Genomic DNA, 27,389 nt, shown 5'->3' with positions numbered 1-27,389 from the left:
CACTTTTCAGAGCCAGAGGGCTCAACCCTCCTGACCTAGTGCCTCATTAGAAATGAACAAAAGGTACCTGAGGGCTATTAATGGGTGGGGAAGATCTTTAACTCTAATTAACATTACACTAACATTACTACTCATATTAATTGATGTACCAGACCTGAGTCTCCTTCCCATCAAAACTTTAGGGTCCTGGTTCTCACTTTTTTAGAACCTTCTTAGTTCCCTCCAATCTGTAGGCTGAAATCTGATAAAGTGAATTATATTAAAGGTTCTAATGCTTGATGATGGTTTCTTTGGGGGTGTTTTTCCTCCCAGTAATATATTTGATTTCTGTCTAGGGCTTGTTGAGTCAAGAGGCATTTCAATACACATGAGAGATTAACTATATAACTTTAAGTGTGGTATTTCACCCTTCTGGGCCTCAATTTCAACATCTGTACATTGAAGGGGTTGTATTAGATGTCACTATTTTATTTTCATCTTTGACATTCTGAGCTGATTTGGGGACTGGCCAAATTTTTGGTGCCCTATGGAATACCACATAAGTTATTACACAAAGGACCAGCTCTGATCTAAATTAATTGATTCAACCCTGAGGCTGTGGAGGGTTGCCCTGAAATAATCTAATATGAAAACAATTACAAAACATGGTACCTGATGCAGAAAACCCACTAAGACAATTTAGAACCTTATTAGAATTTTGGCTCAGTATCACAATCAAAAGAAGTCATTTGCTGCAGAGTATAGGATTTAGGCAAGCAGAGAGGAGATGAGTAGTTAGAGGTCAAGGAGAAAAACAACTAATGCATAAAAAATAATGTGAAACTTGAGAAAACTTATTGATGGAGGAAAGAGGGAAGCTAAGAGCATGGAGGAAGGGCTGGATAGCAACTTGCAGTAGCTGTCCATGCTGGGTTTTCCTGCTTTTCATGTAACTGAAATATAGCTGGCTATAGAGAAGGGTTAGTATGCCAAATGGGATTAAGCCAGGGAGCATCAGTATATGAAGAAATGAGAAGTTTTGACATCACAGATGATACCTTAGTTCCATATGGAACTGAGACTCCCCAAATGGTCAGTGGTTGGTTGCCATTTTGATTCATAGGGCAACAAAGGAGTTTACAAATGTTCCTGAGGGTTAAGTGTATTGGATTCTGGATTTCAAAGCCCTTTGTAAAAGTCATTCAATAGGAAATACCTATTAAAGACCATGCTCTTCTATTCACAGATGATAGGTGGTAATAGCATCAAGACCCCCAAATTTTACAAAGCCTTCTTAACTACATCTGTGGCAGTGTGAAAAAGTTTGACCAGGTATCCACATGAAAAAATAAGTGGACAGAAAAAAATACATTTCCCCAAAACCAGAGCTACAGCCTTATAGTTTGCCTATTATTGTATGTGTATGTATCACTGATCATTATGTGTACATACATGTATGTATATATATATATATGTGTGTGTGTGTGTGTGTGTGTGTGTGTGTGTGTCTATGGAGAGACAGACAGACAAAGGTAGAGTCAGACAGAGGAGATAGGCACTGTGGATAATAAGCATGCCCAGAGTGTTTCCTAAGCCTGCAATATACTCTATCCTTACTTGGTGACTCTAGTAGAATCCTTGTTTTCAGTCAAAACTCATCTCTAGCACCAGCTTCTACATGAAGCCTTTCTTGGTTCTTCCTAACTGTCAGTATCTTCCCTAAAATCTATCTTGTTTATATTGAATTCTGTATATACTCAGATATGTTCATTCTGTCTCCTCCCATTAGAATGTAAATTCCTTGAAGTCAGGCATTATTTCTTTTCTGTCTTCTGTACCTAACAGAGTTCCTGAAACATGGTGGTTAAAGACCTTAGCTTGAAAAGACCAAGGTCCCCCACTGCATCCTGTGCCATCTCCAGTTGTCCTGATCCACATCTGGCCACTGGACACAGATGGCTCTGGAGGAGAAAGTGAGGCTCGTGACTTTGCCCACCCCTCCCTCACTTAAATCCGGTTCACTTCCATGTCATGGCATCTCCTCCTTGAGGTCATGGCCCTCTTTCAGGACAAAGTACAAACAGTAGGATCTTAATAACTGTTTGGGGATTGATTAATTGATTGAGGACAAGAAATTGGATTTCACCATGGGAACTCCTGTGTTTTCTGTGAGCATAAACTCATTGCATTCATGCCAGTAACCTCCTTGTGCTTCTATAAGACTGTGAACCACAGCATGCCATGACCTCAGATGCAGGACCAGATCTTGTCCTCATATCTACTGTTTCCAAGTCATCTTCAAGTGGACAGTGCCGGATGGATGACATTCCAGTTCATGAAACATGCTTATTCTAATAGAAAATCCTTTTTTATTACTTAATGTCTTTCAGCCTCATTTTTGTCAATTGTAAAATAAAAAATTGGACTAGATGGCTTCAGAGACCCATGATCCTGTGATTCCATTCCTTCTCCTCCCCTCTAAGAACTCATAAACTCTGGGAAGCTGGCAGTCAGGTGGCTCAGTGGACAACATACTAGACCTGAAGTCAGAAGAGCTAAGTTCAGATCCTGCTTCACACTCTTACTAACTGTGTGACTTTGCCTCAGTTTCCTTAACTGTAAAATGGAGATAATAATACCACCCACCTCACAGAGTTGTTGTAGGATCAAATGAGATAATATTTGTAAAGTGCTTAATGTAGTACCTGGCACATAGTAGAGACTATATAAATGCTAGCTATTATTATTTTTGGAGAAGGAAATGACAAATCACTCTAGTATCTCTGCCAAGAAGATCCCATGGATGGTATTTTCATTCTATGGTCCACAGGGTTACCATGAGTCAGACACAACCAAATGACTTAATAATAACAACAGTTATTATTATTATCACCATGTGTTATTCTGTCTCTTGACAAAGGTGAGCATGAACCTACTTGTTAGAAGAGCAAAAAGCGAGCGTTTCATTTGTTTTGTTTTAATTTCATTACCCCTTGTTTCCACAGAGCAAAGCCATGAGATATCATTACCATGTACACTATTAAATAAAGACAATCTACTCATTCTTCTTCTACAAAACATAAGGAAATGTTCAAACAAAAGCATTCCTGCCTTATTATCCCATTTCAGAGCTAAGGGCATTAGACATATGCCTAAATCAAAGAGTCACGTTTGCCTCGCCTGTCTCCAGCTAGAGGCTCTTCAAAGCAGCAGGAGCACACCAGTGCCTTAGGATGCCATTAGAGGAAGGGTAGTTGCAGATCTGGCTTCCAGAGAATGCCCATAAAATAGCAGGATGATCATTTAGCAAAGGACAATTGGCTGGGGTATTGAGATGTGGCATTTAAATGACAGGTTCCCTGTCCAACCACTCTAACAGGTTTCCCCTTAGAGTCCAATTAAGTACATATTCTCTTTTGTGGACAAAGAAGCAGACTTCATGTGTATAGGGAATGCTTTGTAAGTAAAATATGGCCTGGGCTCACAGTACCTGAATGAACCAAAATTGCTAAGAAAGTGTCCTGGCTTTGGAAGTTTATTTCCACCTAGCATGAGCCAAGGAACATAATGGCATTTTCAGGGTATTCATGACTTCAGTTGCCTACCATGAGTGACAGCCATGTTGAAAGGCAGGTAATTAGCAGTTGGGATGACCACAGGAGGGCAATAGCAGTTCCTTGTTTTAGACAGAAGTAACTCTAACCCTTGCCAAAGTCTGGAGTGTGGAGCAGGAGCAACGCCAGCTAGCAGCCCAGAGGAGAAAATCACTGTCCTGGCACTGGCTGCTGGAGAGTAGATCCTAATGGCATTAATTCTTTCTTCCCTCCCCCTGCCCCCCAACACGGCCCTCCGGGGTATCTGTATTTATGTTACTCTCCTTTCAGTTTAATTTTTGGTGTTGAACCATCTGCCCCTGAGCCAAAGAGCATTTTAGGATTTTTTTCTCAACAGTTTCCACTGGATGGCTCAGGAATCTGTGGAGAATTCAGTCTGCTGTTACTGGGTAGATTGTGTTTTTGTGGGCAGAAACACTATAGCATGTTAGGAATTAGCTACATTCAATTTTCTGGAAGAAGGGAGAGTATCAGTAATCTATCTGGATTTCTTAGGGGGTGGGCCGGATACTGGGGAGAGAGGGTGATGAGCCATAAAAATATAGGTTGTGTCATGTGGGGTTCTTACCTGGTTTTCAATTCAATTCAACAAGCAATCGATTAAATAAATATCTGCTACATGTCAGGTGAACTTTGCTAAGCACTGAGTATCCAAAGGCAAAAAAAATGGAACATCCTCTACCACTATGAAACTTGTTCTATACTCCTTGGGGACAGAGGGGAGGGAAAGAGAGACAGAGAAATGGAGGAGGGGGAGGGAGTAGAAACAGAGAGAAAGAGAGAGATAGAGAGAGAGACAGAGACAAAGAGAGAGAGAAAGAGAGAGAGACAAAGAGAGAGAGAGACAGAGAGATGTTTCTTTGAAGATAGAATAAGATCTTGGGATTAGCCATTCCCCCCTCCCAAATATAAACACAACCTTGGAGGAAGGAGGGATGGATTGTAAGGGATACGATTTAGCTGCCGCCACTTGGAGTCTTTGACTAGGAAGGAAAACAAAGTTTGTCCAACCCTGAGGCTATGGAAGGTTGTCCTGAAATAGTCTGATTTGAAAGCAATATAGAAAGAAAAGATGATGTATTCTAAGTATGAAAACAAGAACTTAAGAAAAGAACCGGGCCCAAAATCAGCATTTCCCCTTTTCTTGGGGGCTATAATAAGAAACTGAATGGCTAAGCACATTGAAATCCTTTAAGAAAAAAATCAGTGGATCTGAAGGTATTTTTCTGATAGCAACCTGCGACTGGTATTAAAGCCAACCTTAGGATCAACGAATCATAGACTTGGAGATGGGTGGAACCTTATAATTCCTCTCAACCACCTACTCCTTTTTTACAGTAGGGGAAACTGAGGTACAGAGAAGTTAAATGATCTACCCAAAGTCAAACAAGTAGTGAGTATAAGAGATAGGATTTGGACTCATGCCTTCTGCCACCAAATCCATCAGGTTTTCCCCTGCATACTGCTTACCTGTCCTCTGAGCTAAGCCCTTTTATCTTCACTCTCCCCACTTCGTAGGGCAATATTGTTTTACAGGGCAGGACCACAAACCTTTATACCAAACTGTAAGTTCCAGAGTGCAAAGACAGTGTTTAAACTTGAAACTTTGTGTCTTCCATCCTCCCAAGACTAGGACAGTGGTCTCCACCCAGTAGGTGTTTAATGGAGATTTGCCAAGTTGAATATAAACTGCAGTTCCTAATTTACCTGCATATCTCAACATAAATAGAAAGTCTCACTTCCTGAGCCCCAGCGAGAGCTTGAATGATTGTCAGATAAATGATTTCCTATTACCCTTGGGCCTCTTACAGTATAGCGTATAGCTTACTTTAATACTAAGACCTGGTCTATGTCATCATGGAGCTGGAAGACTACTTCCACCCTGGAACTCAGACCTTGGAAGTACCCTCTGTTGCTGGAGCCTATCCTTCTAATTGAAGGGATCCTCCCCAAACCTCCATTTAACAAGGGCATCCAGGCCAGCCATTTGTCTGCTCTCACCAGTCTGCTCTCCTCTGGACCTCCCCTTCATTCCCACACTGGGTACCTTCTCCCTTCAGCCTCCTCTGGCTTTCTGGGTTCCTTTTATGAACTGTCTTCCCCTCTAGAAGGTAAATACCTTGAGGGCAAAGACTTTCTTTGTGTTTGTATTCATATTCTCTGCACTTAGCACAGTGACTGGCGGTGGTATCATAAATGCTTGTTGACTGACTGACTCAATCTGTTGTTAGTAAGTGAAGACACAGCCACAGATAGTTGTATCTGACAATATCCCATGGTAAGAGCACTAGAAAGCTAATGACAATGTGACGTATGAAGTCTAAGAAGGGAGGAGGAATCGGGCAAGGCTTATGAAAGATGTGGCCCTTGGGTTAGGTTTTAAAGGATGGGAAGAAATTTAGTAGGCAAAGAGGGATAATAAGGGTATTCCAAGTGTAGGGAACAGCGTGAGGAAAGACATAAAGGTAGGAGAGTGTAGAACATAGTTGAGGGTCACAAAATAATCCCAATAATCTGGAGTATAGAGAACATGGAGCAGAGCAACAGAAATTAAGTTGCAGAAGGTAGGCTGGCAATAAATTGGAAGCCATTGAATGGGGCTGAGATATTTCAGTATTGTTTTCCCCAAGAAAACCTTATTAGGCAGATAGTATGAGTTGTTGTATTATCTAGGTGGCATGGGGGATGGAGTGCTGGACCTAGAGTCAGGAAGATCTTATTTCAAATCCATCTTTAGGCGCTTACTACCTGTGTGACCCTGGACAAGTCACTTGATTTCTGTCTGCCTCAGGCAGGTGCTATTATTACCCTAGTTTTAAAATGAGTATTAAATGAAATGGTATTTGTGGGCAGCTAGGTGGTGCAGTGGATAGAGCACCAGTGCAGGAGTCAGGAGGACCTGAGTTCAAATCTCACCTCAGATGCTTGACAGTCCCTAGCTGTGTGACCTTGGGCAAGTCACTTAACCCCAACTGCCTCATCCTGGGTAATCTCCAGTCATCCTGATGAATATCTGGTTACTGGATTCAGATGGCCCTGGAGGAGAAGTGAGACTGGTGACCTGCACAGTTCTCCCTCACTCAAAACAAAGTCAAGTGCAAGTCATTTGTAAAGTGCTTAGCACTGTGCTGGGTGCTTAATAAGCATTTAATATTGCCTAACTGCTTATTTTATCCACTCGCCCACCCACATTGGCATCCCTTTTTTACCTGTGAGGAGTCTCAGACAAAGTAAGTGATTTTTTTCTTAGCCATTAGGAACCTTAGTATTAATACTATGTATCTTAGTATTAAGAATCTAAGTGTACTTAGTAGTTAGTATCAACCCTTGGTCTCCAGAATCCAAGTCCTGGCTGACTTCTTTAATATGTTATTTTGGATCTGGCATAAACAACCCAATGACCTACCCTGAAGCCAATGCTATTTGGGCCATTTGTCTTCCAAAGAACACTCAGCATCAATCAACACTGTATCAGTGTAGGCACAACTGAAGGAGTTCCCACTTAGCTCAGAGGTCACTGAGAGAGTTTTGTTATGGATGATCTACAGCATACAATGACTTTGGCTTTTCTAGTAGGTTTTTATAGAATGTAAGTTTCTTGAAGACAAGAACTATTTCACACTAAGAAAGCATCTGTGGGGAAAGTGGATTCAAATTGGAAGCACCATTTTAGTGAGCTGCATGGTCAGAAAACACATTAGATCAATGGATACCTTCCAACTTCTGGCCCTTAATGTCCTATTCCCCCTTCATGGAGGCCTAATGAGACTCCCCTTGTGGTGCACTTCTTTACTAGTCTCCAAGGAACTGTCTTTGTAGAGTCAAACTTCTCTCCATCACAAGGTGTTCGTGGTCCCTTGAGCTGACACTATCCTCAGGTGACATGTTGTTACTTGAACTGAAACTAGGAGAAGACTTTCTGTACTTTCTTCAAGGAATGCACATTCCTACCCACTCCCCCAATTCCTCCTCCCAGTTAGACTCCCTCAGGGAAAGAATGCTGGAAGGATCTATATCCAAAGCTATGTAAGCTTTGCTAATAAATGCACCAATCAATCAATAAGCATTTATTAAGAACTTACTGTATACCAATCACAGTGCTGGGCATTAGAGATTCCGGAGACAAAAACAGTCCCTGTCCTCCCCAAAATTTACATTCTAACCAGGGAGATAACATATATGTAGGGAGCAGCTAAGTGGCACAGTGGATAAATTGTCAAAGTGCCAGGCCTGGAGTCAGGAAGACTCACCTTTCTAAATTCAAATCTGGCCTCAGATACTTACTAGCCATGTGATCCTGGGCAAATCACTTAACCTTGTTTGCCTCAGTTTCCTCATCTATAAAATGAGCTTGAGAAGGAAATGACAAACCACTCCATTAATTTTGCCAAGAAAACCCCAAATGGGGTCATGAAAAGTTGGACACAATTGAAAACAACTCAACAACAACATACATGCATATTGATAAATACAAAACAGATCCAAATTGACTTTGCAGGGGAAGGCAGTAGCACCTTGGGGGTTTAGGAAAGGTCTCATGCAGAAATTGTTGCTTGAGTTAAGTCTTTAAGAAAACAAGAGGTGCCAAGAGATAAAAAGGGAAAGCAGAGTATTCAGGTTTGGCAGAAAGTTCGTACAAAGTCACAGGAAACAGGAAATGAAATGTCTTATACAGGGAGCAGGAAGAAGGCCAGTTTAACTACACCATCATGTGTGGTGAGGGGAATAAAGTGTAAGAAAACTAGAAAAATAGGATAGGACCAGGTCTTTACTAATTTCAAATGCCAAACAAAAGAGTTCATGTTTAATCCTGAAGATGAGAGACACCCCAGAGTTTGTTCTTTGGTCTGATAGGGTCAGAGCTGTACCTAATCCCACTCACTTTGCTACTTTGGCAGATGAATTGGAGTGAAGATAGACTTGAGGCAGGAAAGACCAAACAGGAGGATATTGTAATAGTTCTGATGAGTGGTGATGAGTATTTAAACTAATTGTATCTGTGTGAGTGGAGACAAAGAATGTATGCAAGTGATGTGGCAAACCTCAGGCACCTGATTTTTCATGGAGTTTTTTCTTTAAAAATATTAACTTATGAAACTAATTAATATCCATGAAGCCTCCATCAGGAAAAAAAGAGACCACATGGATTCCATCCTGTAGTTGGGGAAACTCAAGTCAGTTTGTATCATATAATAATTAAAGCCTGAACAGGGATGGATTGAACATTTTTAGGATTCTACTTTTAGAATTTGTTTTTATGTTTTCAATTTTTTCCATCTATTTTTGTAGACTTGGTAGTGGAGTGGGGGAAGGGAGGTAGAATCCTTCATCAGCCCTTTCTCTCTCCTAGTTATCCTATATTCCTCTTTCTTTCATTGCCACTTCTCCTGCTCCCACTCAGTCTTTAACCCACTGATATCTGGTCCCCACTCCACTGAAACAGTCAAAATGACCTCAAATTGCCTAAGTCCAAACCTTCTCTCTTCTTTTCCCTGTAATAGCAGCTTTCCTAGGCCTTCTAGAGTCAGGATCAGAGTGTATTCAATTCTTTACCCCTGGCTGGGAACCTGAGCTCACCCAGCCCTAGCCACTAGTTCTTGCTTTGACAGAGAATAAGAGAAACCATACACAACCACAGGATTAGGTTGACAACTGTACTCTGAGAGCTTGAACCTTTATTTCGAACTCCTTGACTTTCTGGATTCTAGGATCCTGCTTGCTTTGATATCTGAGATCTCATCACTCTCACCATTCTTGACTGACTTCCATGCTTCCAGAACTCTAGCTATCAAAAAATACAAAACTCCTGGCCAGTATCTGGATTCTGGGGAGCCCAGACTCCTGACATCAAGATCCTCAACTCTTCTTTTATCTGTCTCCTAAACCCCCTACTGCTGGTGCCTATACACACTCCATTACTGATATTAAAAAAAAACTTTCTCCTCCCTTGAGTTCTGTGGCATTTCCCTCCCCTGTCTCTCTTCCTTCCACTCTGACTAAATCCTTATCTATCTGTTTTGATTATTTTTCTTCCTTCCCAAATATGGATGAACTTTGACTATTTCCTCTTGTTCCTTCATAAATTCAAATTCTAATACTATATATAATAATAACAGTAATGATAATAGATAATATATATAGCACTTTAAGATTTTCAAAGCCCTTGATATGTGTGTATGTGTATATATATATATGTACATATATACACACACACATATGTACACACACTAATTTGACAACTCTGTGAGGTAGGTATTATTTTTATACCCATTTTAGAGATGAAAAAACTGAGATAATCAGAGATTAAGTGATTTGCCTGGGATTACACATTTAATATGTGTTTGAAGTGAGGAGCCGTGGATTACACTGAGATTGTGAGCCTGGAAGACTAGGCAAAAGATGGGACCCTGAATAGTATATGGAAATTGGGAAGATGGGAGAGTTTGTTGGGAAAGGTAATGAATTCAGTTTTGGACGTGTTGAGTTTAAGATGTCTATTGGACATCTAGTTTAACAGGCAGTTAGAGATGTGAGAAAACGTGAGCAGAGTGGTTAGGGTTGGATAAGTAGGTTTGAAAATTATCAGCATAGAGATGATAATTGAATCCATGGCAGCTGATGAAATAACCCCGTGAAATCGTGTAGAGGGAGAAGTGAAGAGTGAGAATTAGTAAAAGACCATTAAATTGGCCAATTAAAAGATAATTGGTAACTTTAGGGAGAGTTGTTTCAGTTAAATGCTAAGGACGGAAAGTATACTGCAGAGGTAAGAAGAAATGAGAAGAAAAGCGGTGGAACATATTGTAGATGACTTTCTCAAGTTTAGACACCAAAGGGAGGAAAGGTGGTAGCTAGCTAATGGGGATGGATATAGTAAGTGAGAGTTTTTTGAAGATTGAGGAAATATGGGAATGTTTGTAGGCAGTAGAGAAATAGCCAGTAGAAAATGAGATATTGAAGATTAGTGAGAAAGTAGGAATGATAGAGGGGGTAATATTCTTGAGAAGATGAGATGGATTGGGATCACATAATCATGGAGGAGGGTTTGCCTTGGCAAAGAGAAGGACCACCTCTTCATATGAGATAGCAATAAAGGAGGGGAATGAAACTCATCAGAATGATTTGAGATGAGAGGGGAGAAGAGGGAGCTCTCATTAGTCTCCATTTTTTCAACAAAATAATAGGCAAGGTTCTCAGCTGGGAGGGTGGAGTGAGGTGAGCCATGGGAGGTTTGAGGAGGGATGATAAGCTTTGAAAAAGCTTAGGTAGTGAATGAGCCAGTGAATTGATTAAAGAATAAAGGGATGTCCTTGAAGGCCCAGGTGATATCGTATAAATTTGGAGTGGAATCAATCAGAAGAGTTTTGTGATTTTCCCCAGTTTCATTCAGCAGTATGAGACCTGTACAAAGTCACAGAGAGAAGGATTGACTGTCCATCCAAGGCAAACCCCTCTACATGTACCTACTAAACAGGGTTATTTGAAGGATTAATCTAGGTATATTTCCACCGCTTTTCTTCTCATCTCTTCTTACCTCTGCAGTATAGTTTCCATCCTTAGCATTTAACTGAAACAAATCTCCCTAAAGTTACCAATTATCTTTTAATTGGCCAATTTAATGGTCTTTTACTAATTCTCACTCTTCACTTCTCCCTCTACACGATTTCACCGGGTTATTTCATCAGCTGCCATGGATTCAATTATCATCTCTATGCTGATGATTTTCAAATCTACTTATCCACCCCTAACCACTCGGCTCACCTTTTCTCACATCTCTAATATATATATAATATATTTCAAGTGATTTGCACACCTTAAAGTTATAATAGTACAAATGGTTATTATTAAGTCTATATCCTCAAATACTGAAAACCATTCCATAGGGGTGTGTTCATACTTTGTTGCCTAAGAAGACCATGCCATCAGAGAAATGATGACATGACTTGCACTTAACTTTGTTTTGAGTGAGGGAGGGCTGTGCAGGTCACCAGCCTCACTTCTCCTCCACAGCCATCTGAATCCAGTGACCAGATAGTCATCAGGATGACTGGAGATGACCCAGGTTGAGGCAATTGGGGTTAAGTGACTTGCCCAAGGTCACACAGCTAGTGAGTGTCAAGTGTCTAAGGTGAGATTTGAACTCAGGTCCTCCTGACTCATGCACTAGTATTTTATCCACTGTACCATCTAGCTGCCCCACTATTCCATAGGTAGCAGCACCAACTCAGACCATCCTTCGTCTTCGCTTATTCCTTTTCCCCCCAAATACTTCTTTTTCTTGAATGATATCTCTTACAACACCTCATGCACGCACATATATATATATATACATACAATAAGATTTTTAAAGTATATCATCAGTCCTGGAAAGCCCATTTAATCCAGCATGCCAGTACACCACACATTCCCACATCCCTTCCCTCTCAAGAATTCTTCTGAACTTTCCCTCCTTTCTATCCCAGTTGATTTCCTCATTGGGGAGCTCAAAAATAGACATGTGCAAAGATTCATGGACTGTTCCATTCCTTGTGGAATTCTGTGCTGTTTTTAGACAAAAAAAGGGTGGGAGATAGCCAAGAAACATCTCTGCTGAGCTACTACTGAAGGCTATCTTTATAGAGAATGTGCAAGTTACCGTTTGGAGGGAGCCATTGTACAAGTCTGTGGTTCTGCTTCTTAGCAACAGGATCCCTGGCCACAAACTGCATCCCCTGACTGCTCTTAAGGAAGCAGCCATCTGTGGCTAAGCAAGGGGAGAAGTGAGTCATCCACATAAAGAAGAAGTTGAGTGATGTGAAAAAAAACTTCAGGGGAAACCAGTTGTGGTGGAGAAAAGAATTGAGAGACCAGTAGGGAAGGAGAGGCACAAAAGTCACACTTCCTTAGAGTTACAACATGTTCTTGTAGACATTATCTCATTAAATCCCCACAGCAGCTCTGTGGGGTAAGTAATATCATTATAATTACCCTATTTTACAATTGAGAGCAGTCAGGGAGGTGGGCGGCTTTCCTGAAATCACAATTAATAAGAGTCAAAGTCAAGTCCAAGTCTCAAAACCCAGCTCTTTGGACTCCACCTTAAGCAGCTTCTCCACTATAATATACTGCCTCCTCTTAATAAAATTATTGATCTAAAGCTTTAAGGGAATTGGTTCTCAGTGATTTCTTTTGCTGACAATTGTTTTTCTCAAACAGAGGAGTGTCTTCATATGTAGGAGAAAAGGTAGACATAAGTCTAAGTGTATTAGCTAAAGGAAGAGAGTACATAATTATGGAAGATGTTAAACATATCAAATACTATAGTATAAAGGTGATGCTAGATTATCTTTTAATAGTTTTAGTTAGGGATATCATATACTTATTTAAAAATCACTTATAATACAGCCACTTTGTGGCCCATGGAAAGGCATCATATTATCATGGAAAGAGCACTTCCTCTGGGGTCAGAGGACCTGGGTTCCAGTTTTCCCTCTGACTCTTTACTACTTGTGTGACCTTGAGCAAATCATTTAACCATCAGGCCTCAATATCTTCATCTGTAAAATAGAGTTGAACAAGTGACCTCTGAGGTCCCTTATAAGTGTATATCTATGATCTTATACCTAGTAGCCTATGAATTTGATTTAGGTTCTGACTTTGTTACCTAAAACCCATGAAAACTTAGATAAATGGCTTACATTTTATAGATCTCAGTTTTCACATATGTAAAATAAGAGAGTTGGAACTTTTCTAGCTCTGACATTCTTCAACTCTAAGTGCCAAATGAAAAACAGTCATATCAAGTATAAATATTCAGAGACAGAAGAGATATATGTGCCTAAGCCTTCAGGGATGACTGAAAGGAGAAGTTGGAATTTGAGATGGGTTCTTATCAAGTGCCTAAAGTTTAGATGATACTAGTACCCTAAGCACATATCTGTCCATAAGCACAAACAACTATAATATTCAGTATTACAAAGAAGTACAAAGTAGAGAATTGAAGAACAAAGTACTCAGTGAGATCTGAACAAAGAAGGTCAATCAGTGAACAAGCGTTTATTATGCCCTTATTATGTGCCTGACGTTGTGTTATGTCCTGGAAAAACAAAGAAAGACAAAAACACTGTCCCCACCCACAATTCATACTCTTCATAAAGCTTTACAGATCTTTTCCACTTTTCATCTGTTTGCTGTCCTTATCCCAGTTTCAGCCCCTACATATCCTTAGAATGGTTTGTCTCAGTCAGATCACTTACCAAGCTCTCTTTAATTTTTTTCTTCTTGCAATGTTTCTTGCTATTCTATGAAACAATATTTCTCTATATTTTGCCATCCTTTTCAATATAATTTTGTAACCAAGTTTATGCTCTAAACAGGTATTTCCCTTGGCTGCTTCATTTCTCCATTTGGTGAAGAGATTAAATATTTGCTTAATTAATGATTGCTTAATTAATCAAATGTAGCAGGTTTTAGGCTCTTTTGTTCTCCTTAAGACTACAGAAAAGGTTTGTGCCAGGAGCACAAAACATAGCTTTGAAAGGATGTCCTCTAATATATAGAACATGTCTCAAAATTATGCAAGATTCCTTGAAAGACACAATTACAGAAATATCCTTGTTCAATAAAACTCTGGTTATTATTATTATCAAAACTGAAGCATAAATCAGGGAGATAGATGTTTACCAAAGAGGTTTGTTCCTGAAAATGAAATCTCTATATATAATTAATTCTGCCCGATACTCCAGATAATCTAGCTAGTTTCAGATGCATTTGTGTTGTCTCTTAAATAAAATCCTAACCACTCAAAGTCATAGCTATTAATAAAGAAAAAATTTAATGAATGAAGAAAGGACAAACTATAGAGCTTTTCTGTTTGGATGGACACTGAAAATGGATGATGAGTTATGCCACAAGCTGAACTGGAGGAGAAGAGGCTGAATAGTATATTAAAAAATTACAAAATGTATTTAATCACACTTCTCCCTGAAACAACTGCCCCTCTTTTTTAAACCAAGTATTCTTACAGTGATGTTATATAGCTCAGTGATTTGTCCAAGTAATTAGAAATTGAGGATGATGAAGAGGACTAGGAGAGAGGGGTGCCCTGGAAACCTAGAGAAAAGAAAGTATCAAAGAGGAGAAAGTGATCAACTATGTCAAAGGCTGCAGAGAAACTGAGGAGAATGAGCATAGAGCAAAGAGCACTGGATTTGGTGACTAAGAGATCAGCAGTAATTTTGAATAGAGCAGTTTTGGTGGAATGATAAGGACAGAAGCCAAGTTGTAAAAGGTTAAGAAGAGAATGAGAGGACATGCGTTTAGTCCACTAATTGGATAAGCAAATGTTTCTTTAAAAAAAAACTCTGAAAATCATATGAAAAGAGATGTCATAACACAGATGACAACTACATCTACCTCTGTCCATCCGTCTATCTATCCAACCATCTATTTATCCTTTCCAGCTTTAGATCTTTGATTCTACGGCCAGATTTCATCAGACTTGTGATTTTTAATATAATAAAAGTGATGTATAATAATAATAATTGCTAACATTTATGTCGTACTTATGTGACATACACTGTGCTTATCACTTTAAAATATGATCTCATTTGATCTTCATAATAACCCTGGGAAGAGGAACTGTTATTATCCCCATTTTACAAATGAAAAAGCTGAAGTAAACAGAGACTAAACGATTTGCCTAGGGTCACAAGCATAGTAATCCTGTGGCCGGATTTGAACTCATGTTTTCATAACTCCATGCCCAGAGTTCTATCCACTATGCCAGTTAGCTACCTGTTTGAGTTGATGGCAGGCAGGGGATTAATTTGACAATAATTAGCTCTCCCATCAAGTCTTCTTGATCAGGCTTTGTGTCCATTTTAAGTCCTATTTTACTTAATTATGATCAGTTCTCTAAAACAACAAGGATATTATAGGATGTGTATGTTGTTGTTGCTAGTTATTTTTTTAAGGTGATTAGGGTGGATATATAAGGAGAGAGAGAAAAGAGAGAGGAAGGAGGGAAGAGGAAAGGAGAGAAAGAAAAAGAGAGAGAGAGATGGGGGTGGAGAGAGAGAGAGAGAGAGAGAGAGAGAGAGAGAGAGAGAGAGATGGGGATGGAGAAAGAGGGAGAGGGAGGGAGGGAGAGAGGGAGAGGGAGAGGGAGGGAGGGGGAGAGAGAGAGAGAGAGAGAGAGAGAGAGAGAGAGAGAGAGAGAGAGAGAGAGAGAGAGAGAGTGGGGATGGAGAAAGAGAGAGAGGGAGGGAGGGAGAGAGGGAGAGGGAGAGGGAGGGAGAGAGGGAGAGGAGAGAGAGAGAGAGAGAGAGAGAGAGAGAGAGAGAGAGAGAGAGAGAGAGAGAGAGAGAGAGAGAGAGGAGACAGAGAGAGGGAGAGAGAGACAAAGAGAGAGAAAGACAGAGACAGAGAGACAGAGACAGAGAGACAGAGATTCTTTCCAGCTGGCTGTTACTCACAGGAAACTGACTTTTGATGGGTTCTTTTGCTTTCTGTTCAGTTACTCTTCATGTAGCATGTGCATTTCCCTTTCTACCAGTGAAGAAAGATTTGTTCAGCCTGTTGAAGCTTCTGAAAGGGAACCTTTAAAAGAACCGAATTTTTAGGTGCTTGGCTGCTCAAATTTCCATTGGTACAATGAGCTTTCGGGTAAAAGCTTTTAAAAAGGATCCCGGTGACTTGTGGAAAAAGAGGCGAACCATGAGGAGAATAAATCAAGGGGAAATTCAAAGATTTAGTTCTGTAGGTATCTGCATTTTATATTTTATTTTATATGTTTTCTTCAGCGATGGGGAGGGGGCTGAGGAAGCTTCTCTGGAGCAATCTATGAGCACTATTTTTTGTTGTTGAAAAGTTGTTGTGGGGAGTCAAGTGTATACAGTGAATGATGGCTTTAGAACAGGTGTTGTGACTTAAGAAACTGGCAAAAACTCTTAGATCAGAGAAAGATATATGAAAAAATCAGATATACTTCATTTTTGTGTTCTTTTGAAGGGATATATCCTTTCCAAAATTTATTCTTACATTTTGTTCATACAGAAAGAGAAATCCTTTAGACATAATGATAACTTTCATTTTCTTAGAATATGAGTACACTTGGAATTTATGTCTGCTTACTTTAAAATTAAAATATCATTTTACTTTTCGTGTGTATTTTATAAAAGGTAATCGTCTGATTCCAGAGGATAACTTTTTGTACTATTTTAAAATTTACCTGTTAATTCACCTTCTTATTCCATTGAATTATTTAGTTTATGAATGCCTAGAAAACTTACTCCAGAAAGAAAATCTAAACAAGGATTCAGTTTACTTTACTTTAAGCTGTCTTCTGAAAAGTGAAGGAGAATAAAAATTGTATTCCCTTTAGAAAGTTTAAAAGACTACATGTTTTGCATTGTGGCAAATAAAGCCATATTTCTATTAAATTTTCAATGAAATCTTTTTAGAATTAACTTCTGAAAAGCTTTGTAAATGATAACTAACTTTTGCTTTCTGAAAAAACATCCATTAACAAGGTAAAAAGACAACAATAAATTTTTACTTTTTTAGTAGTCTTCAAGGATTTGTAACTTAACAAACGTTTGTCAGTTACGTCTCTCAGCCAATCTGCCAGAACTTCTTTAAGGTTCATTGGTTCAATGAAAGATCATTTGTAGAAGAAAATTCAGTAGCTTAATCTGGGAGTGATTTTTTTTTTTGTTCTTTCTAAGTAAAGAATAAAGAACTTGGTTTTTGGTTTTAAAATGGCAAAGATAGCATTTTATGCCCAGGATTGTTTTGAGCCTAGAAAGTTTATTACTAAAGGATAAGGCAGTTTCTTAATTGTATGGCCTCACCTCTTAACATTACAGACCTATCAGGTTAAAAAAAGAGACTGATGACCATTTTTGTACCACAGCACAGGAGTACCAGCCCTGAAGAGCCCTGTCTTCCCCTTCTCTTTCCTTCTCATTTCTGGGGTGTTTTTCGGTGATGTAAGCATAACAGCATTTCTGAATCACATTCAAATCAAAGGAGGGTGCGATACTGCCATGGTAATCCCTTGGTAGCTGGTTAGTTCCCAGGAGAAAACCAAAATTCTGGATTCCTCAACTTTTTTTGTGATATTTTGTAGATTTTTCTCTCCTCAATACTTTATAATTGAGATGTGCAGTAATCATGATCCAATCTTTTTTTCCTGTCCATTGGAAGTCCAACGTCGAGCTTTTGTTTCATTTGGTTTTGCCGTCAGCATAGTAATGGGTTGGATCATTTTAACATATGCAAATAAAAATTAAGTTACTCTTTGCATCACTCCAAATACTTGCATTCACTGCATTGGCTTTTTCTGCAGAGTTGAGTTTGGAGTTTCTGAGATACATGATTGTTTAGATTTCTTTATTACCATGGTCACTAGAAGGAACAACTAGCAAATGAGCTATATTTGTATCTATTTTACATAAAACTAAAGGAGGTAATGGCAGGGAGAAAATTTATCATTTCATTTGTCCAAAATAAAATAATCTCAGCTGGAAGCAAACTCAGAGGTCAACTATTCCCACCTATACCAGAAAGAAAATTCCCCTTCTTGGTAAAATGAAGATAAAATATATACCTTGCTTCTCAGGATTGTTTGACAGGAACAGATGAGATTGTCTGTAAAAAGGGTTCTGGGCAATATAGGGTGCTAAATAAATATCAGTTCTTATTATCCCTAATAAAAATGTTAGCTTTTTATATTTATAAGTCAGTGACTAGTTTATACATTCAACCCTTTGGAGTCTGTGATATAACGACTTGTGTGTTGACCTTGCAATCAGGAAAACTTGGGTTCAAATTCTGTCTGTGACATTGACCAGCTATATGGCCCTGGGTATGCCTGCCTCTTCTCTAAGACTTATCTTCTAAGCGATAGATATTCTGCTTTAATAATCATAAATCCTTGAAGTATTGAGGCATGATGGGGATGATAATAGTAATCATTGTTATTAACATCAATAATAATAATGCCTGCCCCACTTACCTCACCAGACTTTTATGAGCATTAAATAAGATAGCATTGTGAGAGCATGGTAATTTATAAAGGATTATGTAAATATTATTAGAATGTCCGTATCCCTACCTGGGAAGTAGGGGCATAGGGCAAAATTTACTGCAGTTTTCATTCATGTGAATTATATAATTAAATTCATTGGGCCATGAAGCACTAACCTCTCCCTACCCAAATCCAAATTTTAGTCATTCTGTACCTGCAAGGTACAGTTTTGAATAGAGCTTTGGTGTTGTGCTATATCTCTTATAGTCTAGATTTGACTCAAGAAGCAGAATTGAGGAATGAGGCTGGTTCAGTTTAAGGGAAGAGAAGCCACCCAGCTTTCTTCCTCATCCACGTGAGCTCATTTGAACTCCTGGTGCTAGAAGGAAGCTAAAATAAAGGCTAGCCTCTCAGTTGGGACTCTTTGGGACAGCCCAAGCCTATACTGGTACTTTTTGGATGACATTAATATCTGAATGGGTCTCCCTGAGCCTATATAAATTTGAAATCATGCAACTAAAATGATTTAAGAGCCAGGCCTAGAAGATGTCAAAAATGGAGATTAGTTAATTGGCAGAATTTTTAGCATTTGATTACTCAACATAAAAGTGAACATAAAAAAAATAATTCTTTCAAGCTGCTTGTTGCATGGTATACTTTAGTAATAAAAGTATTCATTATTTAGATGCAACTTATATACATACTTTTTAAAAAAATAACCATGTTGATTTTTTAACTAAGCATAGTTGGCCTTGCTCCAAGCCAGTTATTTGTAAGGCCTTAGATTTAATTGGAATTTTTCATGCTTGCTGTAAATATCAGTCACTCCCCCAAAACAACCTTCATTTCATAAGAGCTTTGCTGCCAAGTTATGGTTGTCAAGGATCTCCATCCATTGTGCCCCTCCCCCTAAAGGGAGCTATAAAACTTAACAATTATACCTGTATGCCTCATAAAATGTCCTCAACAGACAATCTGGCCTATTTTACTTTCTTCATAAGCATTTTACATTTAGAAATCTTACCCTGTTGGCTTGTGTTAAAATTGCTTTGGGAGTTTATTATTACAATAATCCAACTTTCACATGGGTGATGTGGAAAATCATATGTATGCCCATCTACCTTGGCAACTAGTGTGCCAAGTCAAGTGAAAGTCAATTAAGTTAAAAGTCACTTAAAAAGAGATTGGTGGAAAATAAAGCCTTTTGGTAACATTGTCAATTAGAAAGACTTCCCTCAATATTTTTTATAATAACTGATTTTTTTGGTTGTTGATCTCTCTTTAAGTAACCATTGAAAATGGTTGAAAATAAGTAAATAAAGCGTGTCATTCTTGGCCTTCATTTTATTTTTCAAAATATAATCACATAGGTTGCTAAATTCTGAAATCTATAAATTGTTAATCAATAATAAAAAATAAATTTCTGTAAAAATATGAATACAATGCCCTATGAATTATGTTATACGTAGAAGTCATTAACTTAAAGGATTTTAGAGCATTCAGAAACTTGGAGGTACTCAAATTTCTACCATTCCCCTCTGGTGTATACCTTGTTAACAGTTCAAAGGAGAAATAAAATTATAAATTGTGTGTACAGCCACTAGATATTTACATATATATGCATATATATGTTTCTTTTCCAACTTGTGTGTGCCACCATTGTTTCTGCCACCAGACCTATAACTAGGGTGAAGTGATAAGGGCTTTGTACTAGGCCATCACATTTAGAGGACATTGATAGCATTTCTAGTCTCCTTCAGAGAGTATAGAAATAACAAAGCATAGTCCTAGTTCATAAGCATAATTGGATAAAAATAAGTTATCAGATTGTGAATTCCTCCTTTTTTTCCTCTCCCAGACCATCATGACATGCCCTTCTCAGAACTGTCTGATCCTGGCATCCTGGCATCTCTCTCCTCTCTCCCTTGTAAGGGCATTCTTCATGTGTCTTGTCTAGGCACAAAATGCCTAGTTACATTTCTGCCTATAAATTCATTTTCCTTTTCTTTCACCTCCCCTGTCCAGCCCAATCCAATATTAAAACTGAAATAAAACTTAGAGTTTGCTACCTGTATATTCTAATCACATTCCTTCATAGTATAAGAAAGAAAAGTGTCCTAAAGTGAATCTTGACACTTAAATATAAGTTTATATTTACTGATTGACAGGAAATAAAAATTATGACAGATTTGTTGGGACTGAGATGATAAAACTATAAATATTAAACAAGATAAGTCATAAGTCATGAATTCATGAGGGATAACAGTGATGAGAAGACTGGACTCAAAGAAGCAAAGGAAACTGAGGAAAATAGGTTTTATAAAAACAGAAGGGCTGGAGGAGCACCAGATTTAGTGAATTGACAATTTGAAAGAAATTAGAATTTAGGAAATTGAATATAGGGTCCCATTGTTACTGAAACCCAGACACGAAGGACTGTTTTCCTCACAGACCTAGGCTAAGAGAAAAAGAGTGGCTGGCTTGGGGGTTAAACTCAAAGGAGAAGGGATATCTGTTTTTCTTGGCAAAAATAACCTTTGTGAATATGCAATATGTGTAAAATTTGCTTACCTATGTATATTATATGCTCTGAGCAGTGTAGTTCATGCATTATGAAAGGCTGGCCTTGAATGAGATTCTTTGGATGACTCATTATGGAGGAGGGAAATTGCAGAAATCAAATAAGCAAGGCTGTAAAACCAAGGAGAATTCTTTATCCCTCCTTGGGGACTGTGGACAAGGCCAATTAAGAAACCCAGAGATACTTCACTTGCAGTTTTCAAATTCATCTAACATTCTTCTTTCTTTTGAATATTCTAATTCTTTCTATATTACCTCTTCCTATATCCTAATCCTACCAAATGAAATGGTAAATTAGAATGTAGGATTAGGGGATTAATCAATCAGTAAGTATTAAGTGCCTAGGATGTTCCAGGTACTCTGCTAGGTGCTAGGCATACAAATACAAAGAAATAATCCATACTCTCAAGGAACTTACACTCTCTCAGGGGAGGCAATAAGGATATATAAAAGGATAGAAAAAAATGAATAAAATCTAACAAATGCAAATTGAGTCTTATAAAAAGGACTTAGGAGGCAAGACACCAGAATTGCTCAGACAATAACTTAATACCAGTTCCATATCTAACCCTTCTGTCATGGCAAAGGAAACACTGAATGTTGATCCATTCTCTTGTAGGTCCTTTCACCTCATTTGTGACAAGAAAGAAACAAGTTATTCAACGTGGGATGAAGATGGGAAGTAGCATATTGGTCTCTCTAACATGATTCACAGTTAGGATGGGGTGAAATGGGCTTTCATCCAGAACATTAAATTTGAAGGGCTCAAATAACACTTCCACTCATCTTCAGTGCTTGGGGATATAACTAGAGGATTTCAAGCAAAGGTTGATGCATGCTACCTCTATTGTAGAGTAGATCCTTATTCAGTTACAGATTGGACCAAATGACCACTGAGGTCTCTTTCAACTCTGAAGAACTAAACTGAGTGAAACAAGGGTCAGCTGAATAAAAAGGATGTTTTCCCTGCAGAGTGGGAGTGTACCCCAGGATGAATTCTATGAATTCAATATTCTTAAATTGTATAAATCCAATAAATATCCTATAAAAACATAATGATGTTCTTTGAAAGGATAACTGAGATGAAATAGTGTTGCATCAATTAGAATTATGGGAGCTGGGCACATCATCTCTTGATGTTGACAAGTTTGCTAAAGCTAAAAACCTGACCTTGAAATATATGTCAGTGGTCACATATTAAGATTTCTAAAAATATTTTCATATATAATTAAAAAAAATAAAGAGTTTTTGTTGTTATTTTACTAATAGGTATAGCTGGATTTTCATTTTTGTTTTGGGGTTTTTTTTTGTGTTCTCCCCTAAGAAATCTCAGATTAAAAAGGGAATGAATGAATGGGGAGAATGACTGCCTGTAATTACAGGAAATAATTTTTTAAGTAAAAGTAAAAATGTTGATAAGACTTTCATTCATAAGATGACTTGCGAGCAAAAGTTGGTTTAGGACCTGGGAAAGCACTTAATTTTTAGCATTTCATAAGTTAGTTGCAACTTTTCAACAGCAGAATTTAAATGGATTCAATTAAAACTCCTAGGAATTCACCCAAAGGCATTAATATCCTTGTGCTGTAAGAGGGGCACTAGTAATTTAGTTTTGATGTATTTTTAATGATATTTATTTATTATTTTCCCAAAGTGTTTGTAGGGAACTAAATGGGACATAGAACAATTTGATTTGCCTCTACTTGAGCATGATTCCCACTTCTTTATAAATACCATTATATTAGCCTTGCAGTTAAAAATCGTTTCAACTACTTTCCACATCTAAGAGGGGGGGAAGTCTAAATTGTGAAGTGCTGATGAGTGATTTATGTCTCTGATTTTTCATTTCCCTCAAAATGAAGAGTTCTGAATGCAAGTTGACTGGAAACCCTACTTTAGGGTAATTCCCAAAGGACTGTTATAATCCCCCAAGCTTTTTTAGTTAAATAAAAAGGCTAAGGATTTGAAATGCTGGGATTTTTTTTCCTTTTTTATTTTCATATTAGTCATGTGAAAGAAAACAGACAAAAAGAAAAAGAAAGTTTTTTAAAAGTATGCTTTGACTTGCATTCATATTCCATCAGCTCTTTCTCTGGAGGTGGATAGCATTTTTCATCAGAAGTAATTTGGAATTGTCTTATATCATTGTATTGCTGAAAATGACTAGGTCATTCACAGTTAATCATTGTACAATATTGCTGTTACTGTGTACAACTTTCTTCTGGTTCAGCTTATTTCACATTATATCAGATCTTGGAAGTCTTTTCAGGCTTTTCTGACAGCACCCTGCTCATAATTTCTTATACTACAATAATATTCCATCAAAGTCATATACAACTACTTGTTCAGTCATTCCCCAATTGATAAATATGCCCTGTATTTCTACAGTTTGCTACCACTAAAAGTGCTGTTATAAATATTTTTATACATATAAGTCCTTTTCTGTTTTGTTTCTGAATCATTTGGAGATACTGACCTGGTAGTAATGTGCTTGGTCAAAAGATATGCATGGTGTTATAACCCTTGGGGCATAGTTCCAAGTTGATCTCCAGAATGGCTGAATCAGTTCACAACTCTACCAATAAAGCATTCTTTGGTGTCTCAATTTTTGCACATCTTTTCCAACATTTGTCATTTTTCTTTTCTGTCATATTAGCCAGTCTGATAGGTGTGAGGTGTTACCTGAGAGTTGTTTTAATTTGCCTTTCAATCAATAGTGATTTAGAGCATTTTTTCATATGACTATATTTGATTCCTTTGTCTGAAAACCACCTGATCATATCATTTGACCAATGTATGCAATTTCTTTCTTTTTTTGTAATTACTATTTTTCCAATTACATGTAAAGATAGTTTTCAACATTCATTTTTTATAAGATTTTGTTTCCAATTTTTTCTCCCTCCCATGACACATTAGTCATGTTGTGAAAGAAGAAACAGAACAAAAGGGAAAAGCCACCAAAAACTGAGAGAAAATAGCATGCTTTGATCTGCATTCAGACTCCAAAGTTCTTCCTCTGGATATGGATAGCATTTTTCACCGTGAGTCCTTTGGAATTGTCATGGATTATTATATTGCTGAGAAGAGCTAAGTCAGTAGTTGATAATCGCACAATGTTACTATTACTGTGTACAATGTTTTCCTGGTTCTGCTCACTTCACTCAGCATTAGTTTATGTAAATCTTTCCAGGATTTTCTGAAATCCACCTGCTCATCATTTCTTATAGTACTCCATTACATTCATGTATCACAATTTATTCAGCCATTCCCCAACTGATAGACTTTCCTTCAATTTCTGATTTTTTGTCACCACAAAAAGACCTGCTATAAAAAAATTTGTGCATATAGTTCCTTTTCCCTTTTCTTATGATCTCATTGCAATATAGACCTAATAGTGGTATTGCTGGATCAAAGGGTATGCACAGTTTGTTTGCCCTTTGAACATAGTTCCAAAATGTTCTCCAGAAGGGTAGGACAATTCACAACTCCACTAAATATGCATTAGTGTACCAATTTTCTCACATCTCTGACATTTATCATTTTCCTTTTCTGTGATATTAGTTAATTTTATAGATGTGAGGTTGTACCTCAGATTTGTTTTAATTTGCATTTCTCTAATCAGTAGTGATTTAGAGCATTTTTTCTGATGACTGTAAATAATTTCTTCATCTGAAAACTGTCTCTTCCTATCCTTTGACCATCTATCAGCTGGGGAATTACTTATATTCTTATAAATTTGACTCAATTCTCTTTATGTTTGAGAAATGAGACCTTTATCAGAAACGCATGCTGTAAAAAATGTTTCCCATCTTTCTGCTGTCCTTTTTAATCTTGGTTGCATTGGTTTTGTTTGTGCAAAACTTTAAATTTAATGTAATCAGAATTATCTGTTTTGCAATTCATAATGTTCTCTAACTCTTGCTTGGTCATAAATTCTTCCCTTCTTCATTGATCTGACAGGTAAACTATTCCTTTCTCTCCTAATTTGCTAATGGTATGATGCTTTACGTCTAAATCACGTACCCATTTTGACCTTGTCTTGCTATATGGTGTATGTGATTTCTTTCAAATGTTATTTCTGAAAATTCACAATTGCAATGTCTTAAAAATAACATATCAAAGTTGAGGTTTAAGAAATAATTCTTTTTTATACTTATGTTCTCAAAGTCAATATTTCTGATCTAATCACAATTTAATTTTATCTTCTGTGCGAGAGTTTCTTATCCTTTTTTGTGTCATTGGCAGTGTGGTGAAGACTATGGTCTTGTGGTTTTAAATGCATAAAACCAAATACATAGGAAATCAGCTTTATCAAAGTCTATCAACTTATTAAAAACAAGTTCACAGTCCCCATGTTAAGAACCCTTGCCAATTCAGTAGTAGCTCAGATGAGAAAATTTGCTGAGCTTGATAAATCTGTGAGGATTAGGCAATTTAAATACTATAAACTCTCTTTGTTCCATGGAATAAATTATATCTGAAAAGATATATTCTCATCTTTGCTACAAAAGGGAATATATTTCAGATTCATAGGCTCATAGAATGTTAGAGCTGGGAAGGGGCTGGGAAATCTTTTTGCCTAAACCCGTAATTTAATCAACAAGGAAATTGTGGTCCCAGAGTACTGAAATTATTTGCCCAACCTCATATAGCAGGTACTAGAATTCAGGTTTTATTGGATTCAAGATTGCTGGGAGTTGTTTTGTTTTGTTTTGTTTTCCATTATACTATCCTGCATCCTTTCTCCTTTGTCTGAAGATCCTGACCTCTACCTCTTAGATTCCCTAACTTCCTCTAGAGTTCAACTCATAGGTCACCTCCTATAGGAAGTCTTTCCTGACAACCTCTATCCGCCATAATTTTTTGTGTACCAATAGAATGTAAGTTCCTTGAGGGGAGGGATCATTTTTCATGTTGTCTTGGTATTCCCAATGCCTGGCTTGAAGCATGCATTAAATAAATGCTTGTTGAGTAATATAAGGTACAGAGGGTCCCAAAAGTCTTAATGATGATTTAAATTATTAAATCTTAAAATAGCACTAAGTCTTTTGGGACACCTTGTATTATTGAAATTCTCCCCCATTTCCGTGATACTGTGCTTTTACAGGCTCAGAGAGGGTTAAAAAAAGTCAGTAAAAATACACTTTAGTCCTTATTGAATGATTTCCTTTTCAATAGGCATGGCTTATCTTGGTTAAGATATGTGGGTACTTTTCTATGGCAGCCCACTCTGATGTAAGACTAAATGAGCTCCATCTTCCTACCTTGGGCTATGAGTTGCTATTGCTTCCCTAAAAATAAGAAATGGCAAATCCAGGGACAGCTGATTTTTGAGCCACAAAATTTGAATGGTGGCCAAGCATGATCAGGACATTGTTGTAAATTTTCATTGATAATTAAATGCATTAAAATTTTAAAAAAATAATTAAATGTTGTAAATTTTCACTGATAAATTAAATGCTCACTGATAAATTTGTAGCCAAAATACTCAAGTTAATTCACAAAAACCTCAGTCCCCAGACCTGTAGGCAAGGGATCCAACTAAGCAATTGCACAGTTTAGTTGCAGGTGTTGTATTCTCCCCCCTTATTCCATGAGTACCTACATTTCTCCCATATAATTATCCTTTCTACATTGTGACTTTCCCTATTTCAGTTTCAGCATAAGAAATTAAATGGGACATGTGAAGGCCAGCAGACAACACAGAAAAAATTTTGAAACTCAGAAATGCATAAAATATATGCAAAGTATTGTTTAATATCAACATATTTTATCTTTTGATATGATAAATATACATAATTTCTTTTTTAAAGTTAAAAATAAGTAAAAAGTTAGTTTGTGAAAAGAACATAAAAGTCAACAGATGAAATACAAAGGCTAGAAATGTAGAGATAGCTTTAAAAGTTTATTAACTCATGAATGCATAAAATGCATGTATTGTTATGGACAATATTGCCTATACAGTATTATTTTACTGTTTAACGACATAAATGAATAGTTATGCAATTTTTTTCTTAGAATTAAATTAGTAGTAAAAGTACTGTGATTCTATACACTGGTTTGGAGATGTCAAGAGTGTTTACTTCAGTCTCTCACGTGACATTTCATGGTGATTTCACAGTGATCTTTGCATCCTGAGTTTCTAATATCTTGTGTCATTTAGCCTATGACCAAATACTTACACCAAATTTTACAATGTAAGCACT

General features: G+C 37.5%; 1 protein-coding gene across 5 annotated transcripts in view; it reads left to right on the top strand.

The window, feature by feature from the left end:
- The window catches only part of DOCK10 (dedicator of cytokinesis 10), a 358,984-nt gene that overhangs the window by 119,013 nt on the left and 212,582 nt on the right, over positions 1–27,389 (top strand). Inside the window, exon 1 of one of the 5 annotated variants that reach the window (XM_072617985.1) lies at positions 16,024–16,331. The exons of the other annotated variants lie outside the window; for them this stretch is intronic. Within the exon in view, the coding sequence (XP_072474086.1) occupies positions 16,227–16,331 (105 nt within the window). The 5' untranslated portion in view covers positions 16,024–16,226. Of the gene's footprint in view, positions 1–16,023; positions 16,332–27,389 lie in introns of those variants that run through there. 5 annotated transcript variants of the gene reach the window in all.

The sequence above is a fragment of the Notamacropus eugenii genome, chromosome 6 (genome assembly GCF_028372415.1).
Source record: "Notamacropus eugenii isolate mMacEug1 chromosome 6, mMacEug1.pri_v2, whole genome shotgun sequence".
NCBI lineage: Eukaryota > Metazoa > Chordata > Mammalia > Diprotodontia > Macropodidae > Notamacropus > Notamacropus eugenii.
The sequence above is the reverse complement of the archived record's forward strand: the minus strand, read 5'-3'. Positions and strand labels throughout refer to the sequence as shown.